The 22,139-nt window shown below is 48.3% G+C and overlaps 2 protein-coding genes across 2 annotated transcripts; both read left to right on the forward strand.

Moving 5' to 3' along the window:
• Positions 1–10,954: 10,954 nt before the first annotated feature.
• LOC308391415 (putative mitochondrial chaperone BCS1-B) lies at positions 10,955–12,277 on the forward strand (the record flags this gene model as incomplete). Its single annotated transcript, XM_080907976.1, has 1 exon — positions 10,955–12,277. The coding sequence occupies one exon, from the start codon at positions 10,955–10,957 to the stop codon at positions 12,275–12,277; it is 1,323 nt and encodes a 440-aa protein (XP_080764102.1).
• Positions 12,278–15,678: 3,401 nt separating this feature from the next.
• LOC308391416 (uncharacterized protein y4jR-like) lies at positions 15,679–16,188 on the forward strand (the record flags this gene model as incomplete). The annotated part of the gene is made up of 1 exon (XM_080907977.1): positions 15,679–16,188. The coding sequence occupies one exon, from the start codon at positions 15,679–15,681 to the stop codon at positions 16,186–16,188; it is 510 nt and encodes a 169-aa protein (XP_080764103.1).
• Between the last annotated feature and the right edge of the window lie 5,951 nt (positions 16,189–22,139).

Here is a 22,139-nt window from a genome sequence, read left to right on the forward strand (position 1 = left end):
AAGGAACATTCAAAGCTAGCCATACAGGGAGTGCTGGCTATGATCCAGTATAAGGATGCTTATCCGGCACCTATGGTTGGCAACAAAACAACAGATGACCTTACGACGCGCTATAGTGATTTTCTCGATAAGCTGATCGAGGACAATCGGTTGTTTCCTTTACATCACGACAAAGAACCAGGCATCCAGAACTACACCCTGTACGCTAGCGACGATTTTAAGGTCTACAACAACGTCGGTAGTTACGACGCCACGACAACACTATGGCGACGTGCTTCTGAGCTGCAAAATCAAGTCTCTTTAGCGATCTATGACCGCGAAGAACACAAGACGTATTTCTTCAAGCGACCTTTGCAATAAACCCATTCACTATTCAAGGAATCCCCTCATGCGCCTGAACCAACCTACTCACAGCCTGACGTATGGTCACTACGTGGACAACAAGCATGTCAAGTTCACTCAAATTCACATTCACTGCACCAGTAATGCTATCGCGGCAAATCCTGGTTTGTCGTATGAGCAATTGGGCGAGCAGATTACGGCTCGCGTGGCGGTGGACGGTGAAAACATCCGCTGTGAGCATCGTCAATCTCTTGCCTTTATGGACCCTAATTATCTAATCGTCCGTGATGGCGTTGACGGGGCTGAGTTTCTGGATATCACAAGCATCTACAAAGATCACGGTGCGAAGTGGATTCCCATTAACCTCGAGACCATGACCAATGAAGAGCAGAACAGCGTGTATAGCACGTATGGCTGTATCTCCGAAAAATACTGCAAACAGCTGGTGTCCGGTCAGCTCTCTGACGAACATAGCGTCAATCTTCGTGTTGTGCCCATTGGCTACCATGAGGTTTACGTTAGTGAGTGCGTTCCTTATGCCATCTGGGATCGTAAACACTGCCCTAGTCTCTAACAAGGATCAGCATAATGAACATCTGTCTGGATATCCACCCAACTCAGCTTGAGTGTTACCTGATCACGCCGTCTGTACAGGCGGCTGAACTGACACCATGGCTACTCACCATCGAAGGTTTTCGCACCAGGGAATGCGTGATCGGTCGTAGCTTTGATGAGGTCGTTAAGTCGACACTCGACAACATCAAGCTGCTGAACAATCAGGTCACTCCTGTGCGATCACAGTTCCTCACGTTCTCTACGCGCGATTATCCCGAAAAGGAGGTGCTGTACCGCGTACAAGACGGCGCTGGCCAGATTATGGTCAATCCCGACTATGACAACCACAGCGGCATCGATCCGATTTGGCTGCCTCTCGATCTGGACAACGTGACCGAAGAAATCCAGAACGAGATCTATATCAGTTACGCTATCGAGCAAGCTAGCGACATTGAAAAGTACGCGCGGCTGCAGCGGGAATTGGTCAAAGAAAACCCCACTACCTGCTTCAGGACCATCGGCTATCACAAGGTCTACATTAGCACGCGTACTGATTCGTCGATGTTGCTAGACCTAACCATTTAATTTGGAGACTGCTGTCATCCAGAAACAAGTACCGCTGTTGTTGTTCTCTGGTGGTCTGGACTCCACCGTAATGCTCTCCCATGCTCTCACTTAAATCGCTGAAACCAGCATCAGAGAAGTCAAAGCAGACCCGCCGATTGCCTTCAACTGTAATCAACGACCACTATAAAGGAATCCCCCGAGATGAAACACCAGATCGTTTACCATGCCGACTGCATGGACGGCTACGCGGCCATGTCGTTACTGAGTTTCTACTTATCGCTTCGCATGCCCATTGGGGATGTCAAGAAGTACCCTATGCGGTACGATCAACGCGATCAATTCATCGATGAGTTTTGTCCCGATGAAAATACCGTACTCTGGGTGGTGGACTTTTCCTTCACACCAGAACAGACTCAGATGCTTGCGCCGTGGTTGCATCGCATCGTGATGATCGATCATCACGACAAAGCTATTGAGCAATGGAAAGACATTACTATCCATCCCAAGGTCGAACTATATTTAGACAACAAAGTCTCTGGCCTGATGGGTGTCCGAAACTATATCAAGGATCGACCACTGCTGCCCAAGCCTGAGCGTGAAATCACATACCAGATTGGGCTCAACATGTTGGAGGACCTACTGGATTGTGCCGGCATCAAGCTCCTGCAGGACTATGATTTACATACTGGTCTGTACGAGGAAACTCTACCCTTCATGAAGTATTTGTTGGCGCAGGGTTTCCTTACTAATAATGGGCCTTCGGAGAATCTGCTGGATGTACTAGTAAAGACTACCGACCTGGTTATTACTGGTAAATCGACTTCAAGCAGTCGGCCACTCATTGTGCAAGACCCAATCATCGAGATCGGTCGCCTGATCTTGAATTATGAGGAAGGTATTGTGGCTGGCCTTGTAGAGAAAGCATGGCAGGGACCAGTCTGTGGTCATGATGTCCCAGTGGCCAATATCCCTTACATCTACCGGGACATGGCAGGCACTATGCTTAATCAGCAATTCATTAATGCACCATTCAGTGCGACATTTGCTGACGAGTGGGATGAACATCGGCAGGTCAGAATTCGTCGCTGGTCACTGCGCAGTGCCAAGGAAAAAGGTGTGGATCTAAATGACATCATGTCCAAGGCTGGTGTAGACGGCGGTGGGCATCCGACTGCTGCTGGTTTTGTTGAAATCATTGACACCAAACTGATGGGGATTCAGAAATGAGCACACCACTGTTCAATTTGTGCTTGGGGCGTCTTACTAGCTCGCGTTGTCAGCGAGACTTAGGACCAGGTCCTGAGCGCGGTCATCGTGGTTCTGGGTTCTGCGCTGATTGCTACTACGACGGTATCGAGGAGGAATACGAGCACTACAAAGAACTCCGTAGCGATGGTGTAAGTGCCAAGCAGGCTGCAATACAGGTGGGCTGGGACGACCCCAGCTAGCCGGCCAGGGAGTCCAGAGAGTAATAAACTCTGGACTCCTCTCTGATAGTAATTAATTCATGTCATGCTTAATATGTTTAAAATGGGGTATGAACATGAGACCAATGCGTGCAGTAGATGCGGTACTAGATAAACTCTGGTATCCGTTATTCCTTTTTCCAAAGATTGATGGTGTTCGCGGCCTCATTACTGATCGACTGTATAGTCGGACGATGCGTAGCTTCAACAACACGTACACTCACAACAAGTTCCTCAATGCCGGTTATCCCAAGTTCGACTCTGAACTGACGCTGGGTGACAACTGGACTCTCGACAGGCTTGTCAATCACACAACGTCAGCACTAAATACGGTAGAGGGAGAACCCGACATCCGTGTAAATGTGTTTGATAGCCTTGAGCAGTTGAATCTACCATATCACGTTCGGTATGAGAAGGCGAGTAAACTAGCTGATAGGTACCGCCTTCAAGGTAGTGAGCTATTCAAGATCATTCCCTACGTCGAGTGCTTCAACGTCGACCAGGTAAAAGAGGTACACACACGTTACGTTTTAGAAGGTTACGAGGGCAGTGTGGCTCGTGACCCCATGGCCGCCTACAAGGAAGGGACAGCAACAGTAAACGAAGGTAGTTACCTGCGTATCAAGGATTTCACAGATACGGAAGGTGAAGTCATTGGTGTTATTGAAGGACAGACCAACAATAACCCGAAGACGCTGAACAAACTGGGCTTGTCAGAGCGCACCAGTCACAAAGCCAATATGGTGCCAAACGGCATGATTGGTACGCTGATTGTGAAGAACCTCTATACCGGGAAGATCCAGGAGGTTTCGCCTGGCAAGATGACCCATGCTGAGCGTGTCTTCTTTTTCATCAACAAAGAGTACATTCTAGGTAAGATCATCAAGTATCGGTTCTTCAATTACGGTATCAAGGAGAAGGCAAGGTTCCCAACCTTCCAGACCTTCCGTGATTTGAACGACATCATCCTACCTAGTTAGTACAAAACAGGAAGCGACATGTCCACAAGACCAACCACTCTTTCGGTAAGTGCTGTAGTCAGTATGAGGGGTATCAATGAGAGGGTAGCGACTACTAAGCTGGTGGATTTACTTAGCTCAGATAGTCGTGTGGCTTTCTCTATCCCTTATTTAGATATGCTGGCTTACCCCGTCTGCTTGATCGGGGTACAGCTACTGAGGGATACGGTTATTTCCGTTTACCTCGACAGCGTAGAAGAAGAGCTAAGAGAGATCCTAGTGACACAGAAGGGTCGCTTTGTGGTGGATTTTGTCTCACTCACTTATCTTGATAATCAAGGTACGGTGTTATCTGAGTATAAAAACACCTAGTCTTAATGTATGAGGAAATCCAATGTCGAATACCGGTATGCAGTATCCGGCCAACATCATCGTCGACTGCGGTATGCCCATGATGACGTTAGTGCGTATGTTGCCTGACAACCAGAGATCAGAATTGTTTCTGGATGACGCACTGGATAGCTTGGTGGATTGCGTTGCTGTTCCCACTACTGCTGAAACAGATGTCATGACTGCAGTGTCGAATATGCGTAATTCGCTAGCCTACACACTGGGCGTGGATGATCCATACGGCGACCAGGTGAGCTACTGCTGCACGCAGATGTACAACTTGGGCGTGGAGATATTGCATAGGCTCCGCGCATTAGGTGCTTATGTTTATGGCAACATGCCCTACAAGTACACGGGTAGGCTTGACAACCAGTGCATCATTATAACCAGGTGGACCAATGTATAACGAATATCTGAAGGAGATACCTGGTCCTGCAGCGGTCTATTTGGACCTCTATGACCAGCTACTCAAGCTGTACGGTGCCCTCAGTCTCTTTGAAGACTTTGGGTTTGATCTGAATCTGGAGATGACGCTACTCTTCAGCATGATCAAGAACAAGGAGACCGCGGGTGAGGGAGCACTGCATTATGTCTCTACTCAAATCCAGAGTCTGAAGAACAACAAGCTCACTGAGCAAGCCGACGCACTACTGCCGCATTTGACCAGACTGGCCCAGTCACTGGTGCAGCAGCTTGAGCGCTTTGGTCTTTATACCCACAACGACACGCTACCTTACGAATTCTACGGTTGGCTCGATCCCTTCACGCCTGTCATCATGAAGAGTCTCGAGACTGATGCCTTCGTAATGGACTGAGGAATAGGAAATGACACATATCACGAATTTACTGACGAGTCTCATCGCCAGGATGAGTGAGTCCAGTGGCTTAAATGCACAGCACGCGTCTGGTATCCGTTTAGTGCAGCTGGTGCGCCTATTAAGCCAGGACCATTCCATTCGGGAGCGCGCGGTGGTGGATAACAACATCACCGATTACCTGCAGTGGGTATTTGAGATTGCGCTGGGCTACTGTCAGCGCACTCACTACCAGCCATTACTGCAGGTCGACTCCAACTTTCCTGACCTCATGTCCTACGGCAAAGCCCTCATGGCCTGCAGTGCCCCCATGAAACTGAGCACTGCGCAGACGGTATTGAATACCACGCTGGCTGACGTATTAGAGATCCAGTTCATCTGTGCGACTAAGGACAGCTACGAACCCAAGAAAGCCTGGGACGTAGTGGATCGACTATTATTGTCCGTGATCAAGTACGCCGCCTACATGGAACATGACCTTGATCAGAACCTAGGGCTCCGGCAAACCAAGTTAGGTCGAGGAATGTCTGTACATGCCCATCAGATCGCAGGTGACGTGTGGATAAGCTAGTACTGGCTGAGAATACCGGCCTGAATCGTATTGAAGAAGACCTGGCCCGGAACAGGCAGATGGAAGAACTGGACTTTGTCGTGTATTTTGACGATGGTACGTTCAGTCGACTCCGAGGCGAGACAGCAGAGAAAGCATTCCATCGTTACTACCGTATCGGTGCGTGATCCAGAGTGATCGCGATGGAGCAACGAGACGAGCCTTCCTACGGTTGGTGTCCGCTTACGAAACTATGGATTCAGCTGAGTGTCACACATGCCTGCATTCCGAATACCTGTCACATTCCATCGAATTGGAGAATGCCGATCCAGCCTCAGAGGGGTAGCTTTCACCTTCAGGCTGAGTGAATTACCAGCCAGCTGCTTTTACATCATCGATACTTCCCGGATACTGAACCTAGGAAACTTCTTAGTCAGTGAGCCCTTCCGCGATAGCATCAATGCAGTTATACGTGACTTGTTAGCGGAGACTGGGTTAGAGCCCGGTCAGATAGTGGAACACGCTCATTGGTCTGACCTCACATGGGTTGAGCCAAAAGCACAGCAGCTACGGTTCTTTTCCACACGGCTACACAAGAGCGGCGCAGTATCTTGGGACACGGTTCTCGAGCAAGCACTGCCAAAACACATTTATCACTACCAAACCAAGTTTCCAGGCATGGCTTTGTTTATCAATCAGAGCTGTCTGGCTATTGGGTACTGTAGTGGTGACCAGATCTCAGACTTCATTGAGACTGAGTTAACGAGCAAGCAATTACAACAGCGCCTAGTTGAACTAAGGCCGCAACCAGCTTTGTATTACTAACGTCTAAGGTATTCACCATGAACGCACTCGACACCATCCTTCACGAAGCTTACACCAACAAGTTCGGCCCTGTCCTCGAAGGTCAGGAAATCGAATATATCCCGAGCACCATTTTCTTTGCCTGTGGTCGCTTGGTATCTGCTGGTACGCATACCGAACTCGTCAGCGCTATTCGCGCTGTATTGCCGTCGATCTATCGACTGGCGCTGCTGCAGGGTGTGCAATTTGGTAATGACTTCGATGCTGATTTCACGGATGAGAAGGGTGCCCTGGAGTGGTTTGCCGCGTACTTTGTACCGCGCAATCGTATTGCTCTGAATGAAAGTCTGGTACTTGAGATCAACAAGCTGACCAACAACATGCAAGCCGGCGCTTTGGAAGGCGACGAATACCTCGGCGTGATCCTGACCATGTTGTTCAAGGTCCTGGGCCATCTGGGTGAGCGTAGCTTCTTTGGTGCCATGATTACCGAGAGCACTACCTAAAAACCAACAATGGAGATTGACCATGAAAATACCTTACTCTTTCTCAGGCACCATTGAGGCTATTCACATGGTCAATCGTGAGGTATTAGCGCGACAGGAAATCAAAGACGTCCTGATCCGCATAGATCGAGCTTTGATAGATCGACTCTGCGCTACAGCGCTATTACCTTACATGCGGTCAATAGCAATGGCTGAATTCATTGCGCTCTTTAATGACACACTGATGACTTCTCTCAGTGTCAAACATGTATTACCGGGCGCAGTGGAGCTGAGAGTCAACAATCTTGTCTTTTTACAGCATCAGAAAGAAGACTACATTGTTTACTTCACAGACGGTGATGTGAAACGAGTCAGGGAGTATCCCTGTGATCTTGAGTTCTACCGAGCGAATCGCTTCTATGCGTTTCATGAGGTAGGGAACAAACAGAACCATGTTTGGTTCAGTGAAAAGGAAGGTTGGTTAAAGGAATGATGGTCAATTGCGCACGTTCTCGTTATCCTGGTCCTCGCTGTACCAACCAGGTGAAAGTAGCCAAGTTGTCGGATCAATGCTTCTGCGATAGTTGTATTGATAACAACATCCATGATTCGGTCCAGGCTTACCGGGATTATCGGGAAGAAGGCTACACTCAGCAACAAGCCGCTCAATTGGCCGGATTACTGGCAGCCGCCTAAACATCCATGCGAGGGAGAAAACTCCCTCGCTTTATGAGGTCTGATTAAAATGAAATCTGCAGATGCTGCGTCGATACTGAAATGCGCTGAATATCTAGAAGCTGGTAAGAAGATGATCAAGAAGACGGAACGTCGATTTGACAGAATCCGTAGTCTTGTATTGCGACAGGAAGAGGCTGTCTCTTCTTCCAAGAAGGGTAAGAAATATTCCAAGAAGACCATGAAGCTATTGAAGGAATTAGCTGATTGGCAGAATGAAAGTATTAATGAGTGGTATAAGTTGGTGCAGCTCGCTCGAGATGGTCAGATGAACAAGTTCGTAACTGATTACCCCGACTGGTATAAGCAGGCCGAGAAGAGATACCGCAAAATCAAGCAATGGGAACTTACTAAGTTGCAGGGCTCTGGTAAGTACCCTAACTACCGCGGTGTCGATATCACTCTCTACATCAAATCGTAAAGGAGACATTCCAATGAAGGGAAAATGTAAGCTGTGTAAAGGGGTGGGACACAAAGTGTTCGGTGCAGGCTGGCATGCACCAATGACCAGTAGGATCTGTTCTCAGTGCGGCGGCACCGGACGTGCCAGCAATCGGCAGGACAGACAGAATAAGAAGAAGTAGCTATGGCTAGACAACTCATGGACTTTGTCTTCTACATGCTGGATGGCTCAGTCGTGCACCTGATAGGCAGCTCCCCTAAGGCTGCCTTTGACAGGAAATACAAAACACGACCTCAGCCTCAGTATGTGGGTTATGACGTCGCTAAGGAACCTTTACGGCTCTGGAATGGCGCTCAGAAACGATGGGAGAAGAAACCCCGTGTCGTACGTAAATCTCAATCTAGCCGGCATCAAAGCAGGGGTGTCAGGCTACCGCCCACCTCGTGCTGTGCACTTGCCCCGCTCTTTGAATCCTCGGATTCGCTCTGTCTATGTGGCAAGGCTAGCAGTCGATAACGGCAAGCATGTTGTCCTTCGTAATTCCGCCACGGGTGAATTTGTCTGTGAAGCAGAGCACCACTATGGCGGCTTATTAGAAGGTACTTCATGGATGATTTACACCACGCCGTTTGATCGCAGAGTCTGGACAGATTTCCAGGGATTGGACCAAATGCTACACTCAACTGGCTAGCTCCATTGCAGTCATTGAGCTGGAACACAATACTACGGTCGGTTTCATCACGACTGATAAATACCACATGTACGATTTGCTGGATCATGACCACCAGCCTGTGGATCGTGATTGGAATCTGAACGACCTGAAAGAACGTATCGAGATGGGTACGTTACTGCAATTACCAGCATAAATGCCTAGGGCTATGTCCCTAGGTTGTATGCCCTCTTAGGCAAAGGACTATGGCTGTCAGCATACCTGCTTCCAAGTTCAGGAAGTTCATTCACTTCAATAAGACCAAGCGCTGGGGTCAGGCGTTCTATGACTATCTGCACTTTGGTGAATTGCAAGAAGACTGGGACTTCCTGGACAAACTCTACCACGAACCCGACGAGACTAAGGCCAAAGCAATGGTAAGGACTCGTCTAGATTACAGCAGATAGAATAGATTTACAGTTCGTAACTATTCTCTGCTAATAAAGGAAACAATCATGATTCATTACGCCAACACTTTATCCGACATCACGGCTATCTACCGTGAGAAGGTAAGTAAATTAACCGAGAAGCGACTGCGGTTAGTCATCAACGAAATGGAAGATGACCTGACAGATGGCAACTGGTTCTCCATTACCGTGAATGTCACAAACGACACGCTCGGCTATGTCCTGATGGGCATCATTGAAGGCAGGCTTGCCAACCCTTGGCGCAATCTGCCGGTATGGCTGACGCTGAACCAATCGGCCCCCGAGGCAGTATTCCAAATCCGTTTTCAATGGTGTGCTGTCCTCCAACTGGGGGCGGGATATATGCGCGACGCAATAGAAATCACAAAGGGGAATACCTACGTCACAAACAAGGGACATCGACGTGAGGTGTACCAAGTGACTACAAGTAATCCCCGGTTGGTCTACTTCATCCAAGACGGTGATCGCATCTCGCGCCATATGACGATGCCTGCGTTTATCCGTGACCTCATGCCAGAAACACAACCGACGGTCAGTGAGCTGAGAGAACAACTACTCAGGCGCACTACCCGTAAATAAGGATACTCCACATGAAGAAACCTGAGAACATTAGTAAGTTTCTGATGGGCGGTCGTAATGGGGAAGCACTCAAGGCCTTCTATCAACAAGCTTCTGCGCAGCCTAAGCAATCGCCTTTCTGGTTTCGAGCGGCTTCTCTGGATAGCAATGGTAAACCTACCCATTTGAAAGGTTAACCATCATGGCTGATGAAGAACCAAAATTCAACACGGCAAAGCTACTGGAACGAGTCGATGACATTGTAGCGCGTCTGCTTAATGCTCGTGTGAAATACCCACTTAAGACAGATGAAACTGGTAAACGACATTACTTCACGCCAACAATCGCAATAGATTGCTACGTCGGTCCTGATCCGGACATTGAGCGCCTGCGTCTTTACATGCATAGTTGCGTGGACGGCATCTACTGGGTAGGTGTACCAGATGGTACCGATCCTGATGTCGTGTTTCGTGGCCTGAAAGCAGGTAAGCTACTGCAGCGGATAGATCACGGCCTCGTACTGCGTCCTAAGCCCGGTTGTAAGTCCGAAGAGTTCTATCGGATTTATACCAGGGCTGATTTCAATCTATCCATTACTTCTTACTGGGAGAAGAATGATGCACACCCCGATTAACATTCCCCGCCTACGCCGTGCTGAGGCATTCCAAGTCAGCATCAATGAAAAAGGCAGCATTGTCGTAACGTCCGCAATACCCGGAGAGCCAAAGGATCACCTGGGTGCCGCACTGGTATTTGTGATAGATCCACAGACACCAGAAGGCGTGGCTGATAAATTACGCATGCTTCTTAACGACGTGCTCAAGGCTGGTTTCGAGCAGGGTCGTGAGCACGTACGCGAAGCACTGGGGATTGTGAAATGATTTACCACGAATACAGCGGTAATTACTTCAAGGTCATCGGTCCAAAGGGCAGCCCTAACCTGGGGTTGATTGTCCAGATGGTCCGCACAGCCACTGGGCCCAATGGCGAACATATGGTGCTGTGTCGCCGCCCACAGTCGTCACCTTTGTTGATTTACCTCGTGAGTAAGTCAACCGATAAATGGGATCTGCGTGCTTCTGCCTTGTTCTATCCATCCAACCTCATCAGTGCGACGCGGGCAGAGATTGAGCAAGCTCTGTCGGAGTACCAAGACGTCGAACACATTGCGGCCTAAGAGGAAACAAGATGATACAAGCCCTGCTGGACTACTACAGTCAGTTCATGACCATCAGCAATAGCAGTCCCGTCATTGCTAGTGTGATTGCGTTGTACGGTGCCGGTGTTGTTACCTACCTGATGCGTAATGTCCCTAACAAACTCTGGGAGAGCCTCACCCGGCAACTCACCACATCGCTTGAACTAACGAACGCAGGATTCGATGGTTCTGATCTGCAGTTCAAGTCATTCATGGAGTGGTATCAGAAACAACCATGGGCCAGGATGTCTCGTTCTCTTTCCCTCAATTCCAAGAACTACGAAGGTGATTGCTTTGTAGGCGCGGGGGTGGGTAATCATTACTTTCTTTACAAGGGACGTATCTTCCGTATCGAACGATCACGACTCGAGTCCTCTGGTTCCAATATGGAGAAACACCAGATCATCATCAAAGGTCTGACACGCTCTCATGCCATTATTGAAGAACTCGTCAGTGAGTTTCGCTTCAAGAAAGAAGACGATGAGTTGTATGTCAAAACCTTCAGTGACGGTAACGAATGGCAGACACACTCAGTCATTGCAAAACGCCCGCTCTCTACTGTGATTCTGAATGCTGAAGATAAAGCAGAACTCATCCGTCAGATCGATGACTTCTATGCGAGTGAGCAATGGTACCGTGAGCGCGGTATCCCCTATAAGCTCACCATCGTCCTCTACGGTAAGCCAGGTACAGGGAAGAGCAGTCTAATCCGCGCACTAGCCTCTCACTACGAAAACAACCTGAGCATCATTAACCTGGCCGGTTACAGTGATGAGCGGTTCTCCAGAGCAATGGCTGCAGTAGAGAAACGTAGCTTTGTACTGATTGAAGACTTCGACTCCTCCACAGCAGTCAAGACACGTGAATCAAAGAAACTGTCGATGCCGAGTATTTCTGGTGATGATAGTGCCGGCTCTCTGTCTGATATCTTTGACCTCAAGTCACTGACTCTCTCTGGTGTACTCAACACCTTAGATGGTGTCGTCTCTCTGAATGGTGTCATTACCTTCATGACGACTAATCACATCGAGAAAATCGATCCAGCACTCCTTCGTAAAGGAAGAGTGGATTTGATCATGGAGATTAAGTACTTTCAGCATGCTGAAGTCTGTCAGTATATTCAGCTCATGTTCCCTGATCAAGTCATCCCTTCTGGTATCGAGTTCAATCCTATCCCTGGTTGTGATCTGCAAGATCTCTTCAAGGTGCATCGAGATGACTTCCTTACCTTCCTGTCTCACATTCCTCACAAGCCACTCTCTGATCGTGTTGTACCTATCCGTACTCGTGTACTAGAAGTCAAGGAACACTAGTCGACAGCATATTAGCCAGGCCTTGAGAGCCTGGCTGTATGTCCCTGCTCTCTAATGAGAGTACACAGTCAAAGACGAGCAGTGAGAGGACACTATACCTCTCACTCTATCGCGGCTAATAGTAAACAACATAAGGCCTATCGGCTAGCCCGATTGCATTAGCAGTCGGCCACAAACACTGCTGCTTGTGACATACGATAACCACACAGTAAACATTTACACTGACCTTGTCAAAAGGAGTACAAAATGATTAACTTAATCAGCTTAGACATTGAAGGACTGAGTGGGGAAACAGAAGCTTACGTAGGTAAGCCTAATCTTTCTATCACTGGTGACATTGTCGTCATCGAACGAAACAACGGTAGTGAGTGTCTCTCTTTCCCTTTCACAGCGCAAGCTGAACGTGTAACCAGTACGCACATCACCGCAGGTGTCAGTGCACTTGAGATTGATCTTGATAAGCTCTACTTGGAGCAAGAGATCACTAGCCATACCCTGAGTCGACTGAAAGCGCGTATGGATTGCTACCTTGTCAGTAAAGAAGGTAAGAGCACACCTGGTGATGCTACTCTGGCTATCTTCTTAACAGCACTGGTAAAGTACAAAAGCAACATTAGTCTCGTGGTCAGAAACACGAAGTACCAGACACTGTCATGATTTAACTGAAGCGACCTTTATTGTGTCCACTGATTAATCGATTGAAACAAGGAAACCAAAATGAGTATTCTGGCAGATCACGAGATCGCTGCGCTGTGTGCACCGGATTTCGTGTGTAAGGTGATTGCCACCCGTAAGGATACAGGGGAAATCATCCATACCTTCAAGGGCTTTGCTATAAAGAACCACGAGGATAACGAGATCAATCGCCTTACACTCAAGGCATTCACGGCTTTCATGGGTATCGATACTGGGAATGTGGAATTCAAACGAGTGATCGAAGAATTCGAGTCCTCGGAAGAGGCTGAGAGTTTTAAGCCTATGATCGAGGACTTCGTACCTAACCAAGTCCGTACTCGTATGGTGGTCAACCCTGATCAACCTGACGATCGCCATGAGGAGAAGATTCTGAGCTATGGTCTCTCCGGTCACGGTTACGATGTTACGCTGGCCCAAGAGTTCCGTATCTTTACTAACATCAATACGGCCATCATTGACCCGCTGCATTTCGACGAAGATGCCTGCCTGGTGAAGCACGTTGGTGAAGTATGCATGATGCCACCCAATAGTTACATCTTGGGTCATACACGGGAAGTGTTCAATATCCCTGAAGATATCATGGTCGTGTGCTTGGGTAAGTCCACCTATGCTCGCGCTGGTGGACTGGTAAACGTGACACCCATTGAGGCTGGCTTTAGTGGCACAGTGGTCATTGAGGTAGGTAACTCGACAAATCTGCCCTTGAAAGTCTACGCCGATCAAGGTATCGCTCAGTTTCTGTTCCTCAGGAGCGACGAACCGTGCGATGTAAGCTATGCAAAGGGTAATCGTAAATACCAAGGACAGCGTGGTATTGTGGTGCCGAAGGTTTAAGGGTTTCCAAATGACTAAAGTCCGAATGGTAGTGCGTCTTAATGAATACGTACAGGAACAACTGGAGGAAGCTGCTGCTTTAAGTGGCATGACACCTCAGAAGTTCCTAGAGCAAGCCGTAATCGAGAAGGGAACCAAGGTCATTGAAAAGTTCAATGCCCGCAAACAAGAGCGTGCCTTTGCTGTGCGGTTTAATACTTGGTTTTCTGATCTTATCAATAATCCTCCTGAGCCAAGCGATACACTGAAGAAAGCGCATGCCAGCTACGAAGAAAGACGTACTGGTGACAATAATACTTTCATCCTGAAAGAGAAAGAGACTAAGCGATCTTAAGTCAAACGCATTTAGCTAAACTTCTTTGGTAATAAGGAGAAAAGATGAAGCTACGGGACAAATCCAAGAATAAGCGTCGTTTTCTTCACAACGACCGTTACAAGCGCACGGTTAACTTGCTGTTCAAAGACCGCAAGAAACTGAGCGATTGGGATTTCAATATCGCTTCGCTCCGTATGGGCTGGATCAGTGTCAAGCCGCCAGAGCACATCGAGCAGTTGTACAACCAAAGCATTCGTTCAGAATCAAAGAACGACTAGACCTGGTAGCATTCTACACTGGAGACCTTTCCTATAGCAGGAGGGTCTCCAGTGTATGCTGCGTATGAAAGGATCAGTAGTGAGTACTCAAAAATCAAACTACCAGGTGGTCAAGGAATGTATCTTTGATCAGGAGAAAGTTGTTTTCTCTGTTAGGAAAGACAGTAGTCCAAGAGACTTGGATAAATACATGGTGTTTCTCTCAAAGTCAGGTAATGTAGAAGATGCATGGGCGTTTAGAAGACACCCTGACGCTATTCGTAAGTACGATGCTCTTTTAGCTGACCGCCGCACCCACCAATCAACAACACAGTTTGCTGGTGCTGCCCGTCTGCGTGTTGGTGAGTACTACATGTTTACCGCTACGATCAATGGTACGGAAGTAAAGCAATACGGCCGTGTAATTGGTGGTGACCGTTCTGACTGGATAGTACGATTCATCGGTGAAGGTAGAATCGAAGCGAGTAATCACTGGGTTTTAAGAACAGCTCTGTTTACTATTTACCATATTGCAGACCAGTCTGTAGTGAAAAACCTAATGGTGAAAGAAGAAGCCGAGCTGCTCCTGGATCAACCGGAAAGTAGTCGACTAAATCGCCTGTGGTCAGCAATTGCTGTGTCAGTGATTATGTTAGGGCTCTGGTTCGGTTCGCTACTCAGCAAAGAAGAAATAGATGACGAAACTTTTCATACGCGTTGAAAGGAGAGTATCTGAATGAATTACCTTGAGTTGTTCGTTATCGGTGCGTGGTTATGTTTGATTATCAGTATTGCGTGGGTGCAGTTGTACGCACTCCGTCGTGCTGACGATCTGAAGTCAGAGGCTGAACCTAGCTTCTTCACCGATACGGGTATTCTGCTTCTGACCATGCGGCGTACTTCATACGCGGCCGTGGTCCTGTATCTGTTACCGCTGATTGCCATCGTTCTCACTGTTCCAGGTACGTATCGGTATCTGGTCTATGTGGTACTGGTGTGTTTCTCGTTTGATGGTTTGATTCAGGTCTATACCAGGACCAAGCCAGGCCGTAAACGCGTCGTACAGGTTTTCAAGTACTCTATCTATTACCTGGTTGCTAAGGGTACGGTAGAGGAGCACTACATCGACTACAGCTTTGTGCTGCGTTTCATGCGTAGCCACTACAAACGCAAAAAAGAGGAAGCTAGGTAATGGAAAACGATTTCTCGCTGTATGCAATTCTGATATTGGGCGTCGTCGGTATTCTGTTCTCCGTCCACGTCGCCTCCAAACCCGATGAAATGAAGAAGGACTAACCATGAAACATCATCGTCTCAGAATTCTGATCATTGAAGATCAAGACCACAAGGCCGACGCTATTCATTGCACTATCCTGAAGGTAGCGCCCGATGTGATCATGGATCGTGGTCGTTCTGTGCGCTGTGGCCTGAAGCTGGTAGCTGATAAGGAGTTCGATCTCATCCTACTGGACATGGGACTACCGACCTGGCCGCCGAGTGCTGATTCACAGCGCTTCAATATGCCACACCCCATGGGTGGTCGTGAAATTCTCTACCACATGCAGGAGGATAAGTGCACGACGCCAGTCATCGTCATTTCGGCTACAGAGGCCATTGATGACTTGAAGAAGGAACTAGAGGGCATCTATACTGACTATCTGCTGGACGTGCTTCAGTATGCGTCTTATACGGACGCCTGGCGGAATCGCATCCACGAGCTGATGCGTACCAAGCTGACCTGTAACTGGGAAAAGAAGAAGCAAACTGAGGACGAAGAAGAACCCTCACTGCAAGCCGAACAAGAGTGATGGTATCATGTGGATACTCTTTATCCACTACCCTCTCAATCTAGTTTGGAGCGCCCCATGAAGGTCATGAAGGTTGGTACCCCAGTTTCGAATAGCAGCGTAGGTGCTGGTACTTACGACGGTCATGCTGCCGATGGCAAGCCGACTGTGAATGGACAGCCAGTGGTGTGGATGGTTCGTGCTTCGGACGGCTACGTCTGGAACCCCACTGGCGTGAAGTTGCCTGCCTAGTATCTCAAAGACACCCTCCTCTCCTAGGCTATGCTTGGGCAGGGGAGGGTGCTCTTATGTATCATTTTCTTTTGGGAGTGTCAGCTCAATGCCAGTATTAAGTATTCTGAATGTCGGTCTAGCCATGCTGGCGTTAATGGGGTCGTGTTGGCTGACGATGTTGCTGGTGTTGCCTGTGAACTGGTTCCAGCACAAGTGGTTAGCATTTGCAGCATGGAGCACGGCGTTGGTGATTCCGTTCTTGCGGAACATCGTCTGGTATGCGTCTATTACAGCTGTGTTCTACTTTGCCAATATGGAACTGACTGCTTGCTTATTCCTCCTCAACATGGGGATTGGATTAGTCCAGCAAGTCATTAACAGAACGAAATATATGGCGACTCGTCGCGCCATCTGGCTGGGTTACGTCGCTAAGATTTAACCTGAGGGCATAAAGCCCGACAGAACATCGGCCTAAGGGTGAGGTAAGGTAACATGAAAGTGCTCTACACCACGAAAGCCATCTGCGAACAAATTCAACAACACGAACAACATCCGGTCATTCTCAGAGATGAGGTGCTCTTTAGTTTGTCGTACACTGATGTGTTTCCCGAGCCTTTACCCAAGCCCGTAGACCCAGGCATGCTGAGAAATCGAATTATCATGTTCGTCTCAGCGGCATATGTGCCATACACAGATGAAGCCTACGCTCGGTATCCTAATAATTAATAGATCTATATTACCATCGTGAGTTCGGACCAATCCGAGCCACGTAGTTATAGGGGAAATTAATGGATACACTGCAAATCGCAGCAACAGTAGCTACATGCTACTTGCTGATGTCGTTTAGCATACGCTGGATGGGTTTCTATCTAGCGGGTAAACGAATCAGCATGAAGACCGCCAGGTTCTTCTATAAGTTCTTCAAGATGTACACAGGCATCGTACCGGCTGCTTTGATTCGGATCTGCATCATCCTTGTCTTGCTGGTTGCCGTGTTCATGGAAGGACACACCACTTACGTCAGGGTGCTATTTGGTATCCTGGCCATGGAAGTCATCTTGTTCTTAGTCGTGATCTCACCATACGGTGCGGAGCGGCTAGACCTTTTGGACTTCAAACAAAACCCGGAACGTAACTTCCACAGCCGGGTGATGAAAGGATGAGTCTCATGCTGGAGTTCTTCTTGTACTACTTCTTCCGTGCTGCCGAAAGCTTCACGATGCTCTTTCTGATCTGGACGCTGGTGGAACTGGTGTTCATGGTGCTAGTGCCTGTTCGCATTATGCATCCAAAGTTGGCGTACCAGGTGCTATACCACATAGAGCATGCAAACGCAGCAACCGGTGCGTTGGTGTCTGTGCTCATGTTGGGAATTTATTTGTCGACGTATTGGACAAATCAGTTCGTACTTGGCTATACTGCTCTGATGGCCTTGTTCACGAGTGCGCTTGCCCTGTTAGTCAAGCTAAGTAGCATCATGGACGGCAGGAAGGCAGCACTGTGGCGAAGAGCCCACCCCAAGCTTACTGGGTTCGTGAGGAGTCTGTGGGACGTCGTCGGGCGTCCTCAGAAACCACACCGCCCGTAAACGACGTCGTATGTTGACGTCACAAGTCGGTGAGGGGAGGAAGTAGTCTTTCCTCTCCCCACTATTCAACTCAACTTCCCTAAAAGGAATGCATTACCTCAACACAAGGAGTCTGCTTATGGATTTACTTCCAACAATAATAACTGCTTCACCTTTCCCCTTCAAAGAACTGTTCGCTCTATTAGGACCAGTGAAACTGATGGTGACATTTCTGAGCTTCTTCTTACCCACGGAAGCTTTTAAGTCCCGTATTGGGATATGGGTATATCGATACTTAGTGGTCGATAGGCAATTGCAGTACACGCAGGTCATCAAGCATTTGGCATTATTAGGTGTTTATTATTGGTATTTTGATAGTGGGTTACTCGTCGCTTGTACTATTGCGGCGTTGTTAGCTGACTTAATAGGTCATTATGTTTATCAGGATAGGACCATAGTCCGAAGAAGGACTGTCCTGAATAGGTATATCAAGAAAGTAGCAAAGAAGTAATCAGGCCAATGGAGGGAGGGGAGAAGTCCCCTCCTTTTATGCCGTCTAGTCGTAACTCTACTCCTGAAAGGGAACTCAATCATGTCTGAAATTCAACAACTCATGTACAACGTCGATGCAGCTAAGCGCTACATCGCCACCCGTGCTCGTGAAGCTAAGATTTTGGCACACGAACTCAATCTGACCCAAGGTCAACTGTCGTGCGCCCGCGTAAGCACTAAGAAGGACAAGCGCGGTAAGTACTACACCGTTGATGGTCGCGTCACCACGGCAATGATCTGTGTCATTGCTTACATTCTGGCTAAGTTCTGGTAAGGGGAAGGAAATGGAAATGAATGTTGCAGACTGGGTCATCTTTATTGCCTCTGCCCTCATCGTAGTAGGCAATTACTCATTACAGCTGATTGGTCTGCTTAGGCCTACTGTTCTGAATGTCTATCTAGCTACGCTGTCCTTCAGCCTGCTTTACGGGAAGCGCGAGGGTGGTCTCTACTACATCGCTATGGCTGGTTACGGCGCCGGTGCCGGTGTGTTACTGACTAGCGTGGATTACAAGGGCGCAGTGGCTGGTGTCTTGGTAATTGTCATCCTTGAGTTTGTGATCCGACACGCTAAGAAGCGCATTACCGTAAACAAGAATGCGCTCTATGACGCTAGCTTGTGGGCTAGAATGTACGGCAAAAGTAATTGACGTAAGACGTTCCCCAGTAGATAGAGAAGCCATGTTGTGTAGGCTAACTTTATTTACCAAGGGAACTATTATGTCCAGACCTCGCCCTGTCCTGAAGAACCAGTGGGCTGTATTTGTCAATGATTGTCTCACCACCCAAGCCGGGGAATACGACCTCGCTAAGGTGACAGGCTACATCGGTACGCAGATCACTGGTTTTGTCTTCATCGGTCTCGCTATCTACGATACCGTGCAGAACAAGAAGTTTGATTACTTGGGCTTCAGTGCTGCAGCATGTGCTATCGGCGCCATGATTGCCGGTGCGGCTGCTGCAGTACGCATCAAACATCCTACCGAGAACAAGCCCGGAGAGGTAGAAGCTTTCGAGCGCTCTCCGATTACAGCAGCTGAGAAAGAGAGCAATGGTGGTAATTCATAGTCGTATTCGACTCATCAATCACCAGGTATTAGAACACTGGTGTAAAGGCTGTGACAAGCCACACAAGCTGGATGTGAATGCTGGCTGGGATTTCGATCCCTTGTTACCGACATTCCGAGGCATTATGGAAACCAAGGACAAGCAATGTAGGTACGCTATCCGTAATGGTAAGATCATGTACTTGAAGGGCACCAAGCACTATCTGGAAGGCTAGATGATGTATTTGTCGGCATTTTAGATATATTAGTATGCGGAGTGTGCTTTGCTTACTCTGGTTGTCAAATCTGCCATGTTATTTTTCCGGTTGGATTGGGTAGCGTTCGAACTGATTGTTGACCATGGGGATGCGAGATCAGTTCGTCTTGTCAGGAGGGGAGGGTTCTCACTCATCCTTCCCCTCCTGCTTTCCCTACACGTTTGAATTTCATTCAGGCGGGATAATTTAAACTTGCCGGGTATGTACTAAGGGTGTGAACTCGGCGGACAAGCGTGTGTAGGAGACTGCCTCGTCTCGGGCCTCTCCACACAAACCCTACGCCGTCTGTAAGACGGAAGTTGTACACGCAAGTGCGCAGCCGTTATCTCTATCTATAGTCGGGACGACATTGAGGAGTGAGATAATGGAAGTGCATTTCCATGACGAAACCTGCCAACCCTTACCGTCCACTCTACCTTTCAGGACGGTGCCCTAGGTAAGTCATGAGCACTCCATCTCGGGAGGGTCTTCGGACCCTCCCGTTATGCCGTTTAAGTCCAGTGGGTCACTACTCTTCTCTAATCAGAGGGTGGTCAAAAGCAGGCTCACTGGACTACCTGTCAAGTTTTACACTTGCGGATATGGTATGCTTAGTAGGCAAACTAATTCGTGAGATTAACAACCTTGAGGTGTAGACGATGAACGACAACGAACAACAGGCTCAACAAACCGCCGCCGAAGCTCAGACCCCTGCTGCCGAGGAAGAAGACTTCCTGTCTGGTGTGGCGCCGGCCTGCAATCTTGGCGAAGAGTGCGAGAGCTGCACTTAAGATTGTTCGATTCTGGCACTGAGTGTCAGTCATACGTGGCTAGGGGAATTCCCCTAGCCAATATGCCGTAAAGTCATTAATCAACAACACAGTACAAATTTGAGGAACTAGCATGACTCAGAATGCCCCTAAGAAACGGTTCACGTTTTTCAACGTGCGCGCCAATCTGGATATCTTGAATTTTAAGGCCGACGGTGACCCGGCGACTGAAGAACTGCTGGAAAAGGCAAATAAATTGGTTGATGATTTGACACCTGGTCAGCAGCGACCAGATGGCTTGGTCATCTCCATGGTACAGTGTTCGGTCTCGACCAACATATACAGCATGGGTTATACCACAGCTATGAATTACCTGCACAAAAATGCTCAATTCCATGCTGACGATTTCAATGAAGTGGAAAACTTCATGCACGTGGTTGGGCGGTTAGGTGATGCACATCACTCACCCTTTGAGCGCCGAAAAATAGTAGTCAGCATCAAAGACGGTGCCCTAGCCGTTCAGCAGTACAGTGAAGACAAATACCAACACAATCATCCGGCGTTTATGTCGGGAAGCTTTGTTCAGACGCTGCTGGATAGTCTGTATCGCAGTGTATGGAACGGGGACAGTCCAAAGAAACTAGAGATTTGGCTGGTATACGGTATTGCTGTAGGTTACAACAAACTAAAAGGGGAATTTGATGCAAACCAAACAAGTAGCAGTCAATGTGTTCGATGAGATGATGGGTACTTCCAATACACTCTGGATGACCGTCAATTCCAACGGTGAGCCTACATTAACGGTGGCTCGTCGTAATGCCAAGCTGTTGACTGTAGCCGAGGCTGCTAAGGAAGCCGATTATCTGCAGCAGTTGTTCGACATCCGCCGTCCCTTGACGCGGCGGTCGATGGTACTCCGTGAGCGCGTCCGTGAGATGCTGGGGTCCAGATCCGAATCCACAGTGCTGTACAAGGTAATGGTGGTGGATAAGGACACTGACCATACCTTGAATACCAACGCCATGCACGATGAGTGACATGAAACACCAGTAAACCCCAAGGAGCTAGAAATGGATCTGAAGCAATTTAAAGGTCCCATAATCGGTGCTGTAGCATCTTTGATCACTGCGACGATAGTTGGTGCTTTCAGCGCCTTTCTAGCGCTTAAGGATAGCCTAGCTGAACAAAAGGTGGCTATTACAAAGTTGACAGAAGACATCAAGACGCTGGAAACCACAGTGGCCACGATGTCTGGGAATGTCGACGAATGGAATAGGTCTTCTTTGCTCGTATTGCGACATGATGACTACCTGAAGAAATTGGGCGATATTCTCAGTGAGTCTCCAGCACTGAGGACAGCCGGAGCTGAGTCCAATCTGATGGTGGCTAAACCTACTGTTATTCGAAAGTACAACAAAGATGCTCCGCGTCTACGTCTGTTCTCCACTGGTCCTAAACAACTGGAAGAGATCAAGAAAGAGGAGCTACCTCCAGAACTGGAGTGGTCTCAGGAAATAGACGAGTCAGTACAAGAAGAACTCAGATA

The sequence above is a fragment of the Rhamphochromis sp. 'chilingali' genome, assembly GCF_963969265.1.
Source record: "Rhamphochromis sp. 'chilingali' genome assembly, contig: SCAFFOLD_94, whole genome shotgun sequence".
Taxonomy (NCBI): domain Eukaryota; kingdom Metazoa; phylum Chordata; class Actinopteri; order Cichliformes; family Cichlidae; genus Rhamphochromis; species Rhamphochromis sp. 'chilingali'.